The 22,387-nt window shown below is 42.4% G+C and overlaps 2 protein-coding genes across 2 annotated transcripts; one reads left to right on the forward strand and one right to left on the reverse strand.

The window, feature by feature from the left end:
• The first annotated feature begins 583 nt into the window (after window positions 1-583).
• Window positions 584-8,996, forward strand: trnau1apb (tRNA selenocysteine 1 associated protein 1b). Its single transcript, XM_070845260.1, has 9 exons — window positions 584-746; window positions 1,301-1,398; window positions 2,675-2,774; window positions 3,664-3,716; window positions 4,405-4,533; window positions 5,033-5,149; window positions 6,148-6,454; window positions 7,153-7,195; window positions 7,917-8,996. Exons 1-9 carry the CDS (start codon window positions 711-713, stop codon window positions 8,051-8,053), a joined length of 1,020 nt encoding a protein of 339 aa, XP_070701361.1. The 5' UTR covers window positions 584-710; the 3' UTR covers window positions 8,054-8,996.
• Window positions 8,997-9,303: 307 nt separating this feature from the next.
• On the reverse strand, window positions 9,304-11,199 carry fitm1l (fat storage inducing transmembrane protein 1, like). The gene is made up of 2 exons (XM_070845608.1): window positions 10,879-11,199; window positions 9,304-10,267 (listed from the first exon to the last, which is right to left on the reverse strand). The coding sequence occupies exons 1-2, from the start codon at window positions 11,055-11,057 to the stop codon at window positions 9,589-9,591; spliced, it is 858 nt and encodes a 285-aa protein (XP_070701709.1). The 5' UTR covers window positions 11,058-11,199; the 3' UTR covers window positions 9,304-9,588.
• Between the last annotated feature and the right edge of the window lie 11,188 nt (window positions 11,200-22,387).

Here is a 22,387-nt window from a genome sequence, read left to right on the forward strand (position 1 = left end):
AGATCAATTCTTGGTGGGACTTGATTTTAAGTGAGATGTTGTGCAAGCTGATAAATTAGGTAACACTGATCAGTTATAAAGGCTGCTAAAACCAACTTAACCCTTAGAACTGTTATTTAAGACACATTTCAGATGGTGAGGAACATGCTGTCATTCAGTTCTCAATGATGTCTAAATACTAAAATACTAAAATGATAATCATCATTTTTAAAACATACTTTTATATATTTATATTTTTACTTTTGTGTTTGAAGTTTATTCTTATTCTTTTGGAGCTGTGTGTAACAAAAGCAATTTCCCCCTGAGGATTATTAAAGGAATTCTGATTCTGATTCTGATTCTGATCATTTTAGAATAACAACTCCAATCATATCAAGGAAGTGCTGCTTCCACTGAGTCTAATGACGCTGTTCTACAGACTACAGATCATTTATCACAACTATTCAACCAGACTTAGAGGATCGTACATTTTTAAACGCTCCTTTGCTTTAGACATCATTACTATATTACTAGTTTTCGCCCCGACAGCAGGCAGGTAGAGCTCGGCCGACACCGGAAGTGACGTCACATTAGTTTGAAACGGAAGAGGAACAGCGGATCGATGTGTTCAGCGTGAAAGTGTGGACAACTTTTAAGGTTGTAAAAACATTTAGCCCCTTTAAAACATCAACGAAGCCCTCTACGTTTTTATCGTCGCTCTGCACTCCGAGATGTTTAACAGACAGACGAGCCTGTGGATGGGTGATGTATGTTTGAATTACCGCTGCCTTTCAGTGAGCAATGTTAGCTTAGCTATGCCTGTCGGTTGCTAGCTCGGTTACATTAAGATAGCCATGATTCATAGCCCCTGTTCTGAAGGGTTAGCTCATGCTCCACTGTACCTTGGCCTGCCGCCTTTGAATAATACCAACATTGGCTAACAGTGGTGTTGAAATGATTCACCAAGCCGAACCGTTACCCATGAAGCACTTCACCTTAAGCAACGCAGACGTTAGCTTCTTACGAACAGTTAAAAATCTCTTAAAGACTCATATGTAAGAAGAAATGAGAGGCTGTACTAATGTTAATGATTTCTCTCCTAACTTAAAACTGACATGATGATATCTTTACTTTATCTTTAATACCTTTAAGATAAATACATATCTTGAAGGTATTTTTGGTACATTTACGTCACGTTAGCTAACACGCATCATTATTGTGACGTTACAGCGTTGTGTTCACGTGTCTATACTGAGCATTTGTGTTTGGTTAAAGTTGAATGTGATTCATGGAAGATGTCTTTCCTTGTGTGTGTGTGCAGTTGGACCCGTACATGGATGAGAACTTCATCAAGCAGGCCTTTAGTGCTATGGGAGAGTCGCCCTATGGAGTCAAGATCATCACTCACAGGATAACAGGGTAGGCTGTACAGAGCACCTCGGCCCACGCAACAGTCTCTGTGTTAAGATAAGATCAACTTTATTGATCCCTCAGTGGGGAAAGTTCACTGTTACAGCAGTTCAGGAAAAGACAGAGAAATTAAATAAACATAATATATACAGAAACGTTATATACACGGTAATACAGTCATTATAAAGAAACATTGTGTGGATTATTGCACAGTTGAAATAAAGTGCATCAGTAACATCAGTAAAATTTTACTAAAAAGTAAAGCTGCATAGACAACTGATACAGTATTCAATGTGCTGGTTGGTTTGTCCATAGAAAAAATATATATATATACACTACTCACAAAAAGTTAGGGATATTCGACTTTCAGGTGAAATTTATGGAAAATGGAAAAAGTTAATGCGACAGTGATATTATATCATGAAAGTAGGGCATTTAAGTAAGAAGCATGCAATGGTCATTTTATTCATCTCAAACAATTTATTTGAAGAAAATCTAACAACAGTGGTGGGTATACCACAACAAAAAATTTTCAGTGTCTCAATAAATTGGGATGTGGCCAGAGAACGTCCACTCCTCTCCTTTCTGTGACTCTTCCAGTCACTCTGTATCACTGTTACAACCTCCTGATGACACTCTGTGACCCTCTAAGCTCAGTGAACACCTCCGTCTGAGGACTTCCTGTTTGAAGCCTCGCAATGGCCAGGTGCTGCTGATCAATAGTTAGGTGTCGTCTTGGTCTCATGATGTCAGAATGTGAACAGCATGATGAGGAGGACTGTTTAAATACCAATTCTAACTGAAGCAGGAAATGTATTGGTCGATTCATGGATCAAACCTGTTGTGAATGTTGCTGTGAAGCTTCTTGTTAGAGAACAGCAACTTGTGCAAAAAGTACTGAAACACTGAACAGTTGGACATGTGCATTCAAAGGTTTAGAGAAGGTCACATTAAGTTCACCTGGAAAGGTTAGAATGCATTTTAGGTTCATCCTGAAATTTCACCCGAACGCCGAATATCCCTAACTTTTTGTGAGTAGTGTATATATAAAATATATATATCAAAGGTGGATAGCTTTGACTTAACAGTTTAGCCACCTCCACTATAAAGAACTTCAGGAAACCCTGTAAGTGGTGTCCATCAGATTGATCTGCAAGATGTGACATCAGATTTGATGGCAAATTGTCCCGTTTGGCTCCTATACCGTTGATGTCATTGCCGTTATGTTGCTTTTATAGAAGATAGTTTCTCTCTATATCCCTAAAATGTCTGTCTGTCTGTGCAGGGGTTCAGCAGGATACTGCTTTGTGGAGCTGGCAGATGAAGCAAGTGTTGACCGCTGTGTCCAAAGACTCAACGGAAAACTTGTTCCTGGATCAAACCCGGTCAGTTCTATGGTGTAATTGCAAAATAATTACTCTTATATCTATGACGCAATCTTTATTGTTCCTTCTCAAATATATAAATATATATATAATACCGCCTTCCTTCTTTCCCCAGTATTAGACTTATGTTGTCAACCAGTATTCAGTTGTTGATTTTACTGTGGATAGTGGAGCTCAACTAGTCTTGGTCCTCAGTTACGACAGTAACTCAATGGTATTGAATGTTTATAACTGAATATAAAATGAAGTGGCCCTTTTTTTTTTTTACTCTGTAAACACACCAGATTCTTGTTAACATTGGTTGAATGTGTCAGATATGCTTAATTAGCTGTTTGTGTTGCGTTTGCTAATACTATTGTGCTTTCCCAGTGAAATTAACCAAAATCTTTACAAAGAAGCCATAGTAGTCACAGATATCATTAGGTGAGACTTCATTAGCTGCAGCGACACAAAGTCTAATTTAGGGTCTGGTGTTAAACAAACAAAAAAAAAAACAAATCATACCAGCTTAAAAATGTTGAAAGTCTCAAGTGTTGTGTAAAGTTGCAAGCTTTAGCTGCTTGCTATTGAATTTGAAATGCTGTTGGCCCTGTGAGCCGGCCAAGCTACTGGGCTCCCCTGTCCACCGGCTTGTACCTGCTGCTGAAGGCGGCTGAGAGGCTGCTTGTACATGAATGTACTTTGTTTGAAGCTGGTGAATAGAGTCTCTGGTAGGAACTAACTGAGGAATGGGCTAAAGGCTGGTCTGGGTGGTGGAGGTATGTAAACCCAAATAACAACAACAACCATATTAACTCCACTCTTTATTTCCAGCAATATCAGTGCTATACTACACATATTTGATGTGTGAGGTTGGCTTAGTGTGTGTATTTTTCTCTCCCCTGTGCAGCCCCGGAAGTTTAAGCTAAACTATGCCACTTACGGCAAACGGCCAGAGGCAGGGTAAGATATGATTCACATTCACCTTATGCACGCTACTGTTTGTGTCTGTTTTCTATAGCAAGAAATGCTACATACTTTTCTGTCCAAGACCCTGTTAAATGTCCTCAAGTGATGCCACGTGAGTCAGAGTCAGTCAGGGCTGAACTGTTAAATGACGATGATATTAATCATTGATCAATTTGCAGCGTTTGATTCCGCCACCAGTGGGTTTCCAATAATGTATATAATCATTGACCAGGCTCAGCAGAGGCCTGTTTCCCATCCCTCGATATTAGCAGAAGCAAAATATCTTCAAAGAAATGATGACGTTGTACCTAAGTAGCAGTCGGTTGATTTGATTGTATAAAATTGCATGGTGTTAATTGTTAGTTATACTATTAAAGAAATGCAAAAAAACCTTAAGCTTCTTATACTTTAACAGTTTAAATACAACAACATGTAGACATGTTGATTAGCTAGATGTGCCATCAGTATTTCGGTTTAATTTCTCCCATAGACATCTTTGAATTGAGTTTTCCATTGAACATACATGAACCTGCACTCTGAGACACACTCATCTTTCCGATTTTGGGTCAAGAGGAAAAATAACAACATTTCCCAGAAATCCAGCTGCCCCCTTAATGCTCGACTGTAACATCAGTGTAAAAAAAAAAGAAAGTCCGATCAAAGTTTTTTCTTCTCCTCTCAGTCCGGAGTTCTCTGTGTTTGTGGGTGACTTGGCCTCTGAGGTGGACGACTTCCAACTGCATCAGGTTTTCAAGAAGTACCTTTCCTGTAAGGGAGCCAAAGTGGTCACTGACCAGTACGGATACTCCAGGTATGCCAGCTCACAGAGGCGGACCAGACAGTGATGTAGCTTCAGAAATGTAACAAGAATTCAGTTTGATATTGGATGATTTCTTAAGCTACATATTCAATTTCCTTGGTATGTTGTATAATATTCTGGTTCGAATATTATTGCAAGAAATGTACAATAATTAAAAATGTGTCCTGGTTTCTGTTGTGTACTGACTGTGTAGATAGCAGTGCTATGGACGTTGACCACCAGTACATCTTCATCTATTTTCGAAAACAAGGCTGAAGAAATGTGTTCTTGCCGTCTTATGCTAAAACTATTGTTTTCCCCATATAGGCTAAGCAAGAGCAACTCACAATTCAAGTGATGCTACCTCATGTTAAAAGTAAAACAACAAGTTTCAGTTCTACCATAATAATACCCATTATATTCTGTTTTTTTATTATAAGTGGCTATTAAATGCCAAGTATGGAGTGTGTGTTGGTGTGGAGAGGAGGCTTGACTGTTGTTTGACTTGCAGAGGTTACGGATTTGTCAAGTTTGGGGAGGAGAGCGAGCAGAAGAAGGCAATTGAGGAGTGCCAGGGTACGATGCTGGGAGGGAAGCCACTCAGACTCAGCATTGCTGTGGCAAAGAGGTAAGACACGGACAAGGAAGCAGGATGGGGCATGGCAAAATATCCAGACAGCACATCTTCTTCCAAGATTGAATGAACCTTAGCGTTAAAAGACGAAACCACCAAACGAAACATAGCTTCATTCAGAAATGATCATAGTAACTGCTGCATTGCTGATTGTTGAGGTAGCTTTCAGTCGTGAAGTGTTGTTATTTTCCCCGTGAGTCATCGCGTGGTACGTCATGCCCTTTCCATGACGCGTCACAACCTTTCAATATGAACAGACCAAAGGACAGGATGGAATCATTGCCTTGACGACAATACAATTATTTAGCAAGGTGCTGAAGATGTTTTTGGAATATGTCGACTTGATCAACAATTGCCCAAGGCTGACTTGAATCTCGCTGCTCTGCTAAAAATGTTATCTGTGTGTGTCAAAGCCTGATAATCTCCATTGTTGTCCAAAAACTTAAAAACACAACAATGAGCCACACTGTTGCACTGGGTGTCGTGTTCCGTCATTACCACGAGCACACCACCCTGCTGCCTCCAGTTCCCCCGGGAGCACAGAGTAAAATATGGATGGTTTTCATCATGTTTTTGACAGTACTGAAAGTACAGAATACTGTCAGTGTTGTCCTTCTAACATTGCGGTTGGTGTCAACCAAGTGGTTTTAGGGTTAACAGACTTGGTCTTAGCAAGTCCTTACCTTAAGATGAATAGACTTTTTTCCCTGTATAATACCTTAATCTGCATCGCTGAGGAGGTCAGAGTAATATTTGCCTCACTAGTTACCTCAGAGTTGTGCTAGAAAAGCACTTGAATAGTAGTTGTTGTCTTGAGCACTGCACAGAGCACCCATATTCACGATCTTAAAGCTTTTAAGGGCCATCAATTATAATCGACTGATTTTTATGACGTGAGGTGTTCACACTGCACAACACAATTTGATAAATCTTGAATCAAATAACGGATGAATTCCCTTCAAACGGTTTTTGTTGTCTGTCTTGTTTTGCAGCCAAAAGATGAGCAACTACCACGGGGGCCAGGGCCAGAATTATCATAGCAGCTACAACCAGTCCCAGTCCAGTTACTACGGCAACAACAGCAGCGGCGGCCAGGCGGGCTACTATTCTCAGTGGGGCGGGTATGACCAGTACAGTGGCTACAACAACAGTGGCTATAACAGCGGTTATAACAGTGGCTACAACACTGGGTACAACTACAACTATGGTCCCTATGGATACCCCCCACCTGGCCACATGATGCCACCACCTCCCATGGGCATGCCACCCACGTCGGCTGACATGTCGGGAGCTGTCGAGGTGAGGGAAGTGCATTGACACACATGCTTCAAAGAACAGAATGAGAAGTTTTGTGTCCAGGATGTTACCTGGTGGGGCACAAAAATTGTGGAGGATTTGCTATTAGGGGCAGCACGGTGCTGTGGGGGTCAGCACTTTTCTCCAGGTATTGCGGCTTCCTCCCACAGTCCAAAGACAAGTAGGTTAGGTTAATTGGTGACTAAATTGTCCGTAGGTGTGAGTGTGAGCGCCCCCTTAAGAATAGGCGCTATAGACAATGGATGGATATGCAATTACCATCCAGCAGCTTGAGAAAAGTACCCTCGGCAACACCAAAAATGTGCTTGTTTACATGTTTTATTAAGTTATCCAGTACAGCAAAGACTCAACTGAGTTTGATTCAAAGTGTGTTGCTGGCAACATTCCGTCGAAAGTCTAAAAGTCCTCACTTCCAGGTTTTGTGCTAAGCTATGTGGAACACACAGTGGAGCCACCTCTGTGTTGCAGACTTCTGCGGTGCTACACTAGTGTGACAGTGCAGTACCATTTCTCCACCCCAGAAATAGACAAAAGTTGTAGACGCCTTGATATTTTTTGTACAAACTGTTACTGTTGTTTTCAGTCTCTGAATACAGGAATACAGACACACAGACGTCTTTTCTTTGCTGACTCCCAGTTTCAGAAAAAAATACCCAATGTTGAATGTCTTTCTCCTGCAGAATCACGAGGACACTGAAGTTACAGAGGATGATAATGCAGAAGGTAAGACCCTTTTTTATAATGTGGCTGCTATTTTTTTTTTGTGTTCCACTATCATCATAAAGGATATATTGTCAGCAGACACATGCTTGTGGGGCCAACTTAGATGCCCAACATCACAATTTCAACCTGTAAGACTCTGACTTGTTTTGGAGCAGGTTGAATCAGACATTTCCATGTTTTACCATAACTAGATATGACTTGATAAATTCACAACTTCAAGCAGCAGTTAGGGCAGCGGGCAGGAACAGCGAGCTGCCTGGTACTGGCTCACGGTATTGTGCTTTTCTCCCAGAGTTAAAATTGCCTGAGTTTTTCCCATCACGTGGTGAATTTTCAAACGCTCATCCACTATATATTGCTAAAGAAATAGGCTGGTATCATTGTGTTTGCAAAGCTCCCCCTGAAGCAGCTGCTGCAGATATTGAGCTCGACTGAGCGCGAGCATGTGAGTGAGCCGCGATTGACGCTTCAGTAGAAACTTCTCCCGCCCCCAATTGACATTAGGAGCACTTGGAAGAGCCAAAGAAAGTTGTATCACAGACCACCTGTCTCATGTAGTACTGTCAGTGGAAGGTGACATTACTCTCTGGGTAGTTAGAATATGTCTAGTGTTATTGTTTTGACTTTAGCCCTTCTCTGTGTTGGCATGTGCAGATGTATAAGCACATCTGATGGAACTGTACAAACCGCCTCTTGATGATATTTTATTTTTATTTTATAGAACCCATCCCTGAATGCGACGTGGAGCAGTGGAACAAAGATTTTATGCAGCGCAGTGAGGAGCTCTACGACGCCATGATGACCTGCCATTGGGAACCCCTGGACTCTGTTCACTCCCCCATTCCTTCCCTCTCTTGATAATTCTTCAGATCCCTCCCAAAATCTTAAATATTTCTTTTTTTCAGTTTTGTACTCCCCATAATATGCCACACCACCACATTGATGGGCCAGCTTCAGGTCCCTGTCTCAGTACTCCTCTGACTGACTGAAGCCTGAAACTACTCAGTACCCACAAATATTCACTTGATTTTAACGTTTACCATGTTGGTAATATTCAGAAAAAGATGTTCAATAACCAGTGAAGTTATTGTGTTAGTGCATACTGTTGTAAAACCCTTCATAAAGCGGTGTTGCAGGTTTAGGCAGAGAGTGCTGAAGTAGCCCCGTTGACTGGCACACAGTAGCTGTAGCAAACTGAATGTCATGTGTCAATATCTCACCATCCAATCGTGCCCCCGAGGAACAAACTCCACTGGTCACTTCCTTTTGCTGATCCACGTTGAAACGGTGACACCAGCAAAAGCTAACTTTGCTCACTGAATATGGCCCTCGACTTTTAAAGACGAGATTGTGTTCTGGAGACAGAAGTAAAAAAACGAAGCCTTAATTGTCATTGGCCAGTTGCTTCCTCTCAGTCTAGGATGGTCGTCAGAATTGTTTTGTATATACAGGATATCAGTTTTGTCTCGTTCATTTTTAATGAAGGTCTTTTTTTTTTTTTTTTTTCTTCTGATAATGTTTAATGGACGTTATCTGGGTAGGAGTTAATTTTCGGAATTAATTTACACAATAGTAATCAAATGTAATTTATCTCTGTTTTCCGGACAAGAACCCCTATGCTTTTCTATGTAATAGATGAATGGTACAACCTTCTGATACTTTTGAGCGCTGTGAAACTGCATGTACTGATTTTTTTTTTTTTGAGGTTGACAGATTTCACTGGTCAAGGCAGCATTTATTTTCTGCTGTTTTGTATATATTTTCTTTCTGGAGACATTTTATCAATAAAACAAATTTAGGAGGAAAACGGCCCCTTGTCGTCTCTCCCCCACAGCGAAGGGAAAGGATGTTGTTTTTGTCTTGTGAGCAAGGTGCTGTTGGAGTTGGAATAGCTGTTTGTCCTGTATTAAGATATATCAAGGTGTCTTCAGTTGTTGCGAAGAAGAGTGTATGCTTACCGACACAGACACAGAAAGCAGCTCGACCACTGTTTTTACATGTTCTCTGTTCAGATGCTTTCAGGCGGTGGTCTTTATCGAACATGTTCCTCATGCAAAATACAACACTGATGGAGAAACATGGATGTTTCATAACATCTGTCAGCCGTACTATTAGTCCATCTTTCACTACTCTTCAAAGAATAGGAGTCTTTCAGGGTTTTCTAAGCATTTCTCAAACATTTTCAGCCTGTGTCTAATTGGCAGCTGCTGTCTCTTGTCCTGAGTCACAGCATGTATTTTGCTACATTGTCGTACATTACAAACCTGAATGTTTCATGTGTTCTCTATAGTTTCTACGGGATTTCTTGTCTTGCTGTTAAAAGAGGACTACAAACACAAATTGACAGGCTCTGTGTTCGTTTCCAGACAACCACCTGTGTTAAAATCTGTCCATTAATTGCAGTGATCTTGGTTCAGATGTGTGTCCCCTGCTTCAGAGCTGCTGGTCTTGGTGTTGAGCAGTCCCTGTCCAGGCCTTCCAGGGCAGCACCATCTTGGCCCCAGGCGGTACCAGCCCTGGTACAGTCCCCTCCAGCTCAGACACCCCAGAGCGCCCCCTAGCAGCTGGGTGGGGAACTGAGGAAAGTAGGCCAAGAGACAAAGCAGCAAAAAGATCCAGAGCCCAAGTAGCAGAACACAAAACAGGAAGAGGATCCTCAGAGGGGCGTCTGAGATCCCACCCAGGCTCAGATAAGGGCCGAACACTGCTGTTTCCTCAGCCAACAGCAGGCAGCAGAGACAGAGGAGGAAGACGTCCTCTGAAACCTCATACCCCCTCCATACCATCCCAGCTTTGAGGCATTCAAACTTGCTCTCCCCTTCTCGCAACACCAACAAAGGCTGCCCGTTGGCCATGTCTGGGCCGGTGAGTAGAGGTTCATAGCAGTTTCCTGTGGCATTCTCCAGAATGTCCAAGAGTTTACAGAAACCAAGCCATAGTCCACCAGCGACTCCGAGCCGGGAGAGGTGACGGATGGAAAGAGAGAGGGAGCGACGGATGGAGAAGGAGAGGAGGAAGACAAAGGAGCCAGCAAAGATGCAGGTCCAACCCCAACCAGAGCGCAGGAACACCCTGGAAGATGGAGATTTAGATCAGTTAGCTTTGGCCAAGTGTTGAATGTCTCTGACAAATAAACAGAATTTATACATAAAATGTATAAAATCTTTTGCATTAAATCTAATATATGGAAAGGAGGGATGGAGCATTTAGCAGCTGGAGAGCAAGATATTTCCCGCAGGAGCTGAATGCTAATGTTGTTTGATAGCTACTGGATGTGTAATTATGTAGTTAGGCATTATAGTATGCAGATTAGTACACTTAATATGTTGTCTCAGTGTTGGGACACAGCTACCAGAAGGTGGAGCGCAGATAAAAACAGTAGAGACTTAAATACATGAAAGCTGGGTTACGTCACGGAAAGTGGCTCTCTTGGCTCTTATATCAACAGTTTAACACACAGGAAGATGCATGAATAAAACCGTTCTTCATCATATTCAGTTTCAGGCACAGTATATCCTGCCTCAACAAATCAGTCTCTCAAGTGCAAGAAGTTCTCTTTTCTTCGAACAGAAGCTTTCAGACCATGACTCAAACAGGGCACGTGTCTGCATTGTGGGTAAAGTGGCATAAAACTGCAGCTAGTTCATAGAAGTGAGCAGGAAGTATACGGGAAGCAGCCTCACCTGTAGAGGAAGTGGCTTCTCTTGGCAAAGACACTGTGCTGGGACACCCAGAGGCTCAGCGCAGGCCCGAACATCACCAGCACTGACAGCAGTAGGTGGAAATGCTGCCGGAACAAAGTGTTTCCCAGGAGCCGCGCTGCCAGGTCCGTCAGGACCACCAGCACCGTGTTGAGGAACATCTGGACCCAGAGCCGAACCTCTCACCTGATCTCAATTTAGCTGAATATTTGAAAATAAAGTGCTGCTGCCTCTGAGCAGTGTGTTTGTGTAGATTTTCCACTTCAGACTAAATACCATGCACTGTTGCATGTGATAAGGCTGTAATCCTGTCTAGAATGCACGTAACACACTGATTGATGCTGTGGATTACCTCTGTTACATATGGAAACAATTCAATGTCTTTTGTCCAGATGTCTCGTTGGAATTGAATAATCTATAAAAACTAAAGTCAATTTTTAAAAGTCCATTGGCGCACTGATGGGAGATTAATCCAGATCCAGAAATCTAAAGATGCTGGCTGTTTTGGAGTCCACTGGTGTTAGCTGCTAGTGTAGAATGTGCCTTCTAACATGAATGGTATGACAGCTGGGCGCTTGCATTCCACAGACTGCAAATATGTGCACACTGAGAAACTTCTTCAATCCACTTGGCACTTCTCCTGACTCAGTAAAACATGCTGTGTCTGCTTCAGTGCATAGTAGTGTCGCTATAGCTCCCAGTTTTCCACTTTTCACACTTAGGACCGAAGGCTTCAACAATGCAACCAAATCACATAACTGCTGCTTGGCTTGCTTTTTCCTGCAGCTGTAGAAAAGTGTTGAGCCTCAGTCTTCTCTGACCTCATGTGGCACGTTTCCCATGTGTCTCTCTCCTGTCTTCCTCTTGTCGCTCAGTGATTGTCCTCCGCCTTCTCTGGATCACCTCTGCTTTTCTGCAATGGCTGCTGCCGTATTCCACTCAACGGCCGCTGCTGTGTTACGGCGAGAGACGTCCAAGAGTTGTAGCTTCTGAATAACTCTCCTCCAACTATCTCTGCAGCAGCTGTAGCGTCTATGCTCTTCTCTGTCACTGATACCCACTCTCTCCGGCATACACACTAAAAACACACGAGTGAGTATGTTCTCACCCTGCCATATGCCTCCTAGGCCTTGAGGGTGTCACATTGCTCCTACTGAGATGGCTGAAGGGTATAGAAAGACCGATCCAATGTCACCTGATAATCTGATTCATTTAGTCTTAGTCGGCTGCAGAGTTAGAGGCTGAGTAGTGCCAACAGAACCACTGTTGCTGAAAAGTCACAAATTATGTATCAGCGTGAAATTAGTGTGTTGTACTATGTGCATTTGCGTTCATGTGTATTAATAGCAGTAACCTTTGTACTGTATCTGGGCTGAGACTCAGCTGTCGCAGCAGCCTGTCCCTGTCAGTCAATGAATGGTGACACACATGCTCCCACATAGTCCACATTTACCGCCTTTTCTCTCCTCTCTCAGATATCCCCCACTTTCACTTGGTTTCTCGAACAAACCCTGTCCAAGCTAATTCCATCAACTAACATGACTGACATAGTCAACCCAGATCCCACAAAGTTCCTCTTGAATCAAGTTTCAGTTACACGGACTGACCTTTTGGTGAGGTATCTACGTTCATGCTAACAAGACATGGAATGTTGTATTGCATAAGCAAGCTCCGGGTGAGTTGGACTAATAAGAAGGCGTGAGGATTGTGCTGACATCACCTGTGCTATTAAAAACGTCCAGGTGTAGCTTCTTCAGCCGTATATATATATTCAAACAGCCTAAAGAAAATAAGTCCCGCTTAAAGGAAAACTGTGACATTTTGGGAAATATTCACTAGTTTGTTCACTAGAAAATGGAATAAAGGCCTGTTGCTGTAGTATTTTGTTCTGTAGAAGTCCCATTTCTATACATTTTCTAAAGATAAAGTTTGACTTTCATATCTTTTAGAGCAAACAACCCTTTCCTGGAGGAGTTGTGTTGGCCTACAATGCCTTGAGAGGTGTACAAGACACTGAAGCCATGTCTTATCTCACACAAATGCAGGGTAGTAAATGTCACATCTATAAAGCATAACCTAAACATAGATTAAAAGGTGTGTAATTCAACATTAGGCAGGTTCCTCTTATTTGGTGCACCATCCCGTTATCTCCTATTCATATACTATAACTATAATCTTCTGCCCCTTGTTGGACTTTGTATTTCTGAAATTGCTGAGCTGCACCCAGGTTCTGCTTTCAACCTGCCTGGTGTCTGTCCATAAATAAAGGTCGACCTAATTTTGAAGTGCTCTCTCCAGTCGTGTGCCGAGAGGCTGAATAGTGTAGTGAAGTTACATCCACTGACCACTTTGCTTGTTACGTCGCCTCATAAGAATGTCAGCATGTTGCAAATGGATAGAAGAAAGCACACAGTTACCCTCTTTTAAAAAAAAAGATCTAATGCTCGTATGTTTGAAGACAAAAAAGTATCTGAGGTTAATCCATAATCATCATTTAGTGCAGATTAGAGGAAACTGTACTTCTTGCTTCCTTTACTGCTAGAAGTAATCCTCAGATATTTAAAGGGGCTATCTGTATAATTTGTCCCTACTGCCTCCCTCACTCTGCAGCAAGACTTCACATAAAAAGAGCTATTCACACACAGTGACCAGACACTGTGACATAGGAGCACATCTAAACTGCAATGTAACCTAATACACTGGCCCTGCAATAAATGTTCAATTTCCCAATCACGTTGGAGGCTGTATGACTGATTGTGTTTAAAGTTGTTTTTCATATTTTGTTTCTTTAATATATGCAGATAAATGACACATGTATGCAGATATGATAATTACTGTTCTGTTGGACTTTCATTCTGTTTCTCTGGTCACATAGTTCAGCAATTGACCAGGGTTACATGTGTGTACTTCTGCGGTTTCCATAACAAATATAACTACATCTTGAGTCGACTGAGAACATGTAAAAAGTGAGCAGAGGACTTTAAACAGTTAGTTTAATGGTTGAAACGGACAGCCAGCAGTGATGAATATACAGGTCAGGTCAGATAGTTAACCTCTTAAGACCTGAGCTCTTATTTGATATGCATTTTTTATTTCTCCTTGCTATTTGGGCTTATTGGACCCTGATAAGTAGAAAACCTAAGCATCATCTTTTTACATGGTGTAGTTTTAGAGAAAAATTATGTCCACATATGTGGACAATCGGTCTTAATTTCCAGAAAACACAATAAAGTCACCTTTGTGCAAAACTCTTTATTTCCACCCTGAACATAGCAGTTTTTTTTCCCTGACTGCTTTTGCATGTATTTATAACACATACAAAACATATTTTGAACATGTTTTGAAAATCCCGGTGCAAAAAACAATTTGAAATATCAACAATTTTGTGCCTATTTTACTACTGAGAACAAAGCAGTGTGACTGTTACTTACACTGTATTCAGAGTTTGCTGCCTCACAGACATTCATGTCATCCAGTGGTTCTAATATTGATATTTTTAATGCAACAGCACCCCCAAGAGTGAGACTCGACTAATGTATGACGTGGCATCGCCCACCACCATAACATTTGTGTTGCATGCTGACACCTACAGGAATTAGAGAGAGGTTCCATATGTTGGCTGAAGGAGCCGAGTGCGACCAGCCAACCGTAAAATGTCACACATGATACTGGACACAATCTGTATTCACTGTTTGTCATAGGCACATAATACGACCTTTCATGGTGTGATGGAAAACCCCTGGAGGGATGGATTCAGTTAGTACTGAATAAACTAAGCCTTAAGATTTGGTGGTCTGATGGAGAAATACTTCATCGGCACTGTTACCTGGACTTAGGTGTTTAATGCGTCCATTGTTTATTGATCATCATCGATCATTCATTGGCTTTAGATCACAGACAGACTGCTAAATTCATGAATTCATGAAGAACATAGTGCCGCTGTGTGAATCAACTGTGACATTACAGTTCACTCCAACAAAACAGTTTCACAGCATTAGTGAAGTATATTATATGGTTTATTCCCACCTGTAACAATCCTCACTTCTCTGATTCATGTGATGCAATAGTGACTCATTACCCAGCAAACCTATGGAAGCATTACGGTGGACATGTTAGGGCATTAGGGCATTTGTCTCTCTCACTCTCTCTCACACACACTCACACACACACACACACACACACACACACACTTAAATATCTAACTTTACCATCAGTATTGCTGTCCAAACAGCTTTGCTAACCAGGTCACACGGTGCATGCCACATTAATGTCATGAAAGCTGCACCCCACCCCCCTCCTCTCTCTCTCTCTCTCTGTCCAACCTCCACCCAACACGGACCCTGACAGAAAGCCCCCCCCACCTCTGAGCCTGGTTCTGTTCGAGGTTTCTTCCCGTTAAATTGCCGTTTTTCCTTTCTTTGATAACACTTCTTATGAATTGGTGCTATATAAATAAAGATTGATTGATTGATTAGTTTTAGGAACATAATAAAAGTTGTTGACTTTAACAACAATTATAACAAGTATAATGAGTACTCTGGGGGGGGGACCTCACAGCAGTGGACAAGTCCTCTCAGGGAAGTACAGTACAGTACAGTACCTAAATTTGTAAATGTGTTGTTATGTCAGCAGGTGAATGGAACAGTAACTCTACCTGCTTTCTAAGAATGGTTTCAAACCCTCATTAAACACACGTTATTATTATTGTCACGATTGAAGGCAGCAGTGGTGATCAGGCGACGACTGTCTGGTGTCCCGCTGCTCCACCAGGATGTCTGATTCAGGCTTGATGTGCACAGCGTGAGGCGATGGAACCATCACGCAGGACTACACCTACACCTACACATGCTGAACTGTGGAGGTTTATGGTTTGAGAGACATTCAGCTGAGATATGCAGGGCACAATAAGGTTGTATCCCAAAGGAAAGCAATGTTCATGCTAATTCTGGTCAGTGCCAGAATGATACAGGAATAGATTAAAGATCATTCAGATGAAATGATGCAGACCTTCCCTAACCATCCCCTGATATCAGTGCCACTAAACACTGCTGGAACCCGTAAACTATTCAGCAGATTTACGAAGCACTGACAACTACAGGCTCTTTGAGTCACCGCCAGCACCTGGGGCAGCTGTTTAGGGGCTAAAGTTGGTCCAACATGGAGCGGAAAACAAACCAGTACAAATATCATGTGCTGATTTCTGTTCCGCTCTACTCAAAAAAGATTTTTACATTTGCTACTTCAGTGTGATGCTTCAGCTTCACTGTGGAGAATGATGTACTGTACGCGCAGGGTTTGTTTTCACCTTCATCTACTGACAGGGGAAAGCTTCTCTGTGCTCACCTTAAATCTGAGGCGTGTACAGAAGAGCAGGATTTTGACATTGAAACTAGTTTGGAAGCTGTGGACAGATGTGGAAACTTGACACTGTCCAGTAGAAATGAATATTTACACATTTATACATTTTTCAATGAGGGAGGAGAACAACTTTTAATAGGGAACGTTACAAAAGCATACTATTAAATACAAAAAATACAAAACAAAATGTATGATAGATTTTTTTTTCTAGCATTATAAGAGAGCAAAAACAAAGTGTCTTAGCCCAGCTGCCAAAACATTATGGAATTTTTTTTCATTTTATGGAACCACTGATGAAAGAAAGTCCACTCACTTACCCTCACCGTACCATTTTCCTGCTGCACAGCAACAACTCTTTAGACCCTGAACATCCTATAGTTTTATGCTAAGTCATAGTGTCATCATGTAATTAAAAGTGTATGATAAGGTAAGGTGACATGATAGTTTAGGTCCACTTTGTCAATTGGATCCTCGTCAGTGTCCTTCAACTATCGTTTTGTGTTTTTAATTAAACGAAGGAGGATGTAGCGCCACATATTCTCCCAGAACACATCCATTAAATCTAAATATGGTCTCTGAGCGGCGTCCAAGCAGCCACAGTGACTGTGTATGATCTCACCTCTAATCCTCCATAAAACACTGAGTGAAAACACAAACAGCTGCCTGCCTGATCTGCTCTGCCCTGTTATGCTGCTGAAAATGTTCCAAAACAGAGAGCCAAAAAGGACAGACAGGCCTCGTGCTCATTCCTACCGAAAGACAAAAAATATGCCAGAATGTTTTTTACTGACTGGATTCAGTTCTAATGACAGAGTACAATGTCACAAATACTTCCTGCACTTACACAATCAGTGCTGAATAGTGTCGGGAAAGCAATTTACTCCTAAGATGATCTGGCATAGAAAACCAGCAGTCCAAGGGGACAGTACACTGTGATTTGCACCAATATTCATCTGAACATTTTCAAATATTCAACGTCGTAAAAGCATTTTAAAACCTTGAGTGTTTGCGATATACCAGCCTGGTATTTTCTTCCCATGACTGTGTCTTCAGCTCAGTGAGCTCTTATCTCTTTGGCTGCTATCAGGTGGAAAGTGCCACTGATTGTGTGGCCAGTAAACAGGCTCAAACACAGTCCAGTTGGTGTGTGCGCGCGTCGGAAGGCAGTGGGGGTCAGGTGAGGTATCAAACAAAAGGTTTATTAATATCCATCACATCCAGAGTATTAATAAACTGCCCGTATGCCTAATACCAAAATGATGAGTGGACAAGCTGAGTGCAACTTTCTATAGATAGAGCAATCACTGTCTAGGAGTAGAATGGGACTTTTATTTTACTCATAGAGTAGTGGAAAGTTACTCTGTACTCAACAGGGCCTTTTTCGCTGATTTATTGTAAATTATCAAGACAAAAACAATGAATTCTTGGAATCTATTACTTTTTCAACCATATGATGCATTTTGGATTTACTGATGAGAAGTATTGTGACTTTATGGCTTGAAGACGTGAATGACTTTACACCCTCTCAAAAGCCCAAAGATTAAAAATATCTGCTATTAAACAGATCTTTGAACCAATCAGCCAGCACCCAATCAAATCCTGTGTGTGGAGAAAAAGTGACATCTGTCAATGTAGAGCTGAAATAAGGAAAGATGATCATATTTGCATGCAAAGACTTTGCTGTGGCCAACAAAGCAATGCAAGAGCACATCCATTTCATCCAGCTCTGACCATCCCGAGCAGACTGGTTTCAACAATACATTCCTCCTTACGTAAGGCCTCCTGTAAGCCTCTATCTATTGGCAGACTGCACGCCGTTCAAAACAATTCCTTATCTGCCAGACGCCCTGTTGCTTAATGGCAGCTCCAACCTGAAACTCTGTGTTAAGCAGAGGCAGCTCTGGCTGGCTGGCCTTACAGCTGCCAGCAACTAATAACTGATGATGGAAAGCTCCTCATTGTAGACATGAATAGACATTGTGTGTGTGTGTGTGTGTGTGTGTGTGTGTGTGTGTGTGTGTGTGTAAAATAGGATAGAAATGGAAATGAACATACAAATGAATAAATAAGTAAATAAGGCAGCATGGTGGTGCAGTGGTTAGCAGGTTTGTGGTTTGAATCTTAATCCTTTCTGTGAGGAGTTTGCATGTTCTCCCCGTGCTTGCGTGGGGTTTTCTCCGTGTACTCCGGCTTCCTCCCACAGTCCAAAGACATGCAGCTTAACTGGTGACTCTAGATTGCCCCGTAGGTGTGAGTGTGACTGTGAGTGTGAGTGGTTGTCTGTCTCTATGTGTTGGCCCTGTGATTGACCGGTGACCAGTTAGGGTGTACCCTGCCTCTCACTCAGCCTCCCCACTGCAACCCTTCACAATGGGGCATAGACAATGGATGGATGGTTGGATAGATAAATAATAGTAGTAATAGTAATAACAAAGAACTCATAGTGCCGTACTACCCCACTAGAGCACTGCGCTCCCAGAATGCAGGCCTACTGGTGGTTCCTAAAGTCTCCAAAAGTAGTGCAGGAGCCAGAGCTTTCAGCTATCAGGCTCCTCTCCTGTGGAATCTCCTTCCAGTTTGGGTTTGGGGGGCAGACACCCTCTCTACATTTAAGAGTAGACTAAAAACCTTCCTTTTTGATAAAGCTGGCTCAGGCTTTGGAGCAGCCCCTAGTTATGCTGCTATAGGCTTAGACCGCCGGGGGACTCCCATGATGCACTGGGCTCCTCTCTATTCTCTCTCCTCCTCTTCCTCTCCATCATTATGTCTCATGTCCGCTTAATGTCTGCTACTAACTTGGTATCTTCCCCGGAGCCTTTCTGTGCTTTTCTCATCCCTCAGGTTCCTGTGGATCCTGGTCCTGGTTCTCCTGCTATGGTTCTCTGGTTCCTGTGGATCCTGGTCCTGGTTCTCCTGCTGTGGTTCTCTGGTTCCTGTGGATCCTGGTCCTAGTTCTCCTGCTGTAGTTCTCTGGTTCCTGTGGATCCTGGTCCTGGTCCTGCTGATGTGGTTCTCTGCTTCATGAATCACTGCTGCGGATCGTCGACCACTCGTCATGTTTTTCAATATCAACATACTGCTAATCTTTTAGTCACACTCCTGTTGTCAGTGCTATAGCTGCTGTTAGTATGTTGGTTGCTGTTTGTTTTGTCTCTCTCTCTCTGTCTGTCTCTCTCTCTCTCTCTGTCTCTCTGTCCAACCTCCACCCAACACAGACCCTGACAGAAAGCGCCCCTCTCTGAGCCTGGTTCTGTTCGAGGTTTCTTCCTGTTAAAGGGGAGTTCTTCCTGCCACTGTTGGCTAATATAATATCTGATGCTGCTCATGTGGGGATTCTTGAATCCTTCATTTTGAATTCCTGAATCGTTGGGTCTCTCTCTTATTAAAGAGTTTGGTCTAGACCTGCTCTTTATGGAAAGCGTCTTGAGATAACGCTGTTATAAATTGGCGCTATATAAATAAAGATTGATTGATTGATTGATTGAAAGAACAGGAAGCTGAGGTTGATGATCCGTTATTACTTAAGCCCCAATCAGAGTGATGAAATGAATCAATGTATTTTTATCACATACGTGCATGTATCTTTACAATTGATGGACTGGAGTATACATTTGTATACTGTTTTAAAGTAAAAAAAAACAAGATCAAATGCATAGAGGTAAGTAAAGACAGTCCAGTTTTACAGTATAACCAACAATGTCTGTAAGGTTATTGGACCTTAAAAGAGGTGATTATTTCAAAGGAGCTACAGCTAACAAAAATGCAAGAGGCTTCGTCCTTCAGTGTTAATGTCTGAAACAACTGCTCTTGAACAGCTGATGATCATGTGATAGAATCTGGCTGCAGACTAATTTAAATTTTCATCAGTCAGTATTCATTTCTTTGAAGTCTGTCCATCTGTTGTCAGCTGTATTTCATCAGCCCATAGGGCTATGTGCAGTGCGCTGATGTGCCGGTATTGGTTGCTGACAGGATGCTAACCACATGTAGCCTGCAGTATGTAAATCAGAACCAAAGCCTGACATGTGTTCATTTTCAGGTCCATTTGGCAGATTCTGGGTTCAAACATCCTGGCTGGCTGGGACCTGTTTGTTTGGAGTCTGAATGCTCTCCATGTGCTTGTATGAGCTTCCTTCAAGTGCCCCAGTTTTCTCACGAAGTCCAAAGACATGCATGTTACATTGACTGGCAATTCTGAATGGCCCGTAGATGTGAATGCAAGTGTGAATGGTTGTCTGTCTATATAGTATGTCAGCTATGTAATAGACTGCTGACCTGTTCATATCCCACCTTGTCCAGCGAGAGCAGAGATAGGTTCTAGCTATTTGAATTCCCTCTCTTGGGGCAGTGACTGATTACTAACCTGAAGGGAGCCATTCACCATTGTCTGTCAGAGTATCATGCCCTCAGACTTGGAGGTGCTGCTTCACACTGCCCGCGTGCGTGGCAGGTCACAGTCTGATAAGGACAGCAGAATTATGATCAGAGATATAATCCTGAGATCAGCAGATTGGACACATTCCACTTGCGAGCTGTGCCTACAGATTTTGTCCATGGAAATCACAAACAGAACTGTTGACAAGGCAAAACTGTGGTGGAGCCCAGTGATGCTCTTACTTATTGCAGAGAGCAGCTCTCATCCAGTTGTGCAAGAATTGGATAGTTTGTGTCAGTGGCTTCAATGCCCATTATCCTCGCCACAGGGGGACGCAGTCACAAAATACGTCAAAATCCTTTGACCACAGTTGGCATTTGCATTGTTCCTCCTGAACGAGAGGCTCAGCAATCAGCTGGAGCATAGAGTGTCCCCAGGGAGGCTGAGCAGTGTGATACCTCATAATTGGAGCACATCTTTCAGCCTTTTAGAAAAATGGGAACCATCATCCTGCCACCTGTTTGCCAGTCCCAACAGCCACACAGTATAGAAGATGTGTGTCAAGGAAGACAGCCCAAATGTTTCCAAGGGTGTCAGAGCTAATCTGGTGCCTTGCTCCTGCAGAGCTCAGTGATTTACACCAGAGAAATGGGCAAGCTTCCCTCCCTTGAATCTTCTGTCTCTGCCTCCTCCTGACAGGTTTCTCTGCTCAGATTTAGAGGATTCCAAAACCTTTCTGTCCTGACCTGATAGTATCCCCAGTCACAAGCCCCCTCTGCTGCAAAGAACAGCCTAAAAACCCTGTCTCCCCTTCATGAGTCTTCTGATACTTTGCCAGATTATCTTTGAGGCCAACTGAAGCCCTTCTCTGTCGTCTCTCTGAAGTGAGCAGACACCCCAGTTTTTGTTTATATGCTGCAGTTCCTCTGGCCTTTTGGACCGAGCAAGCCTACAAGGCCTGCTTCTTCCACCTGACAGCTTTCTTCACTCAATAGGATATAGTACCATTTTCTCTAGAGGTTGAAGTTGAAGACCTTACAGGTTTGTGGCGTTCTATACGTTGTTAACTGACCACCAACTTTGCTCATCCCCTTATCCAAGTGTCCAAGACACACAACCACAGAAGTTCGTCACTAATCTAAGTTCTATGGAGTTCTTATCAGATAAACTTATCAACTACCTCATCTCACACAAAGTGTTTGTTATGGTGAGGCCTCGGTGAGGTTTCTCCACAGGGCAGACTTTCTGGGGAGGGTCAGGTTTGTGGTCTTAAAAAGAATTGTGGTGTCTTCTGTTGTGTATTGATACCCAGAGTTATGCCTTTAACATATAGTCACACACCCCCTTGTGTTGTGTTGACGTCATTGTTATCCGTCCTGAGTTGAAGCTAAGAAAGTAAAGTACCCCGACACGTGAAACTCTCCGTGGTCTCGTCTTCCTTCATTATTAGTTGTAATACCAAAGAGTATAGTGAGTATACAACATCTTCTACTTTGAGATGGACCATTGAGATGGTAAAGATGTCTTCTGTACTATGGAGGTTCCACGACAGTGTGCAGATATCCTAGAATGTTATAAATATTAAAAAGTGGGCTGTGCACAACATTTTGATTGCTGTATTTAATCATTTTATTTTCTCAACATAATCAAATTAGTTCAAATCTATAGTGAAGGCAGACCACAGTTTACCATCAATAGAAAATGACAGCAGGGTCTCTTAATATTCCTATTTACTACACTTCCCTGCTGTTTATGAGC

The sequence above is a fragment of the Pempheris klunzingeri genome, chromosome 15 (genome assembly GCF_042242105.1).
Source record: "Pempheris klunzingeri isolate RE-2024b chromosome 15, fPemKlu1.hap1, whole genome shotgun sequence".
Lineage (NCBI taxonomy): Eukaryota > Metazoa > Chordata > Actinopteri > Acropomatiformes > Pempheridae > Pempheris > Pempheris klunzingeri.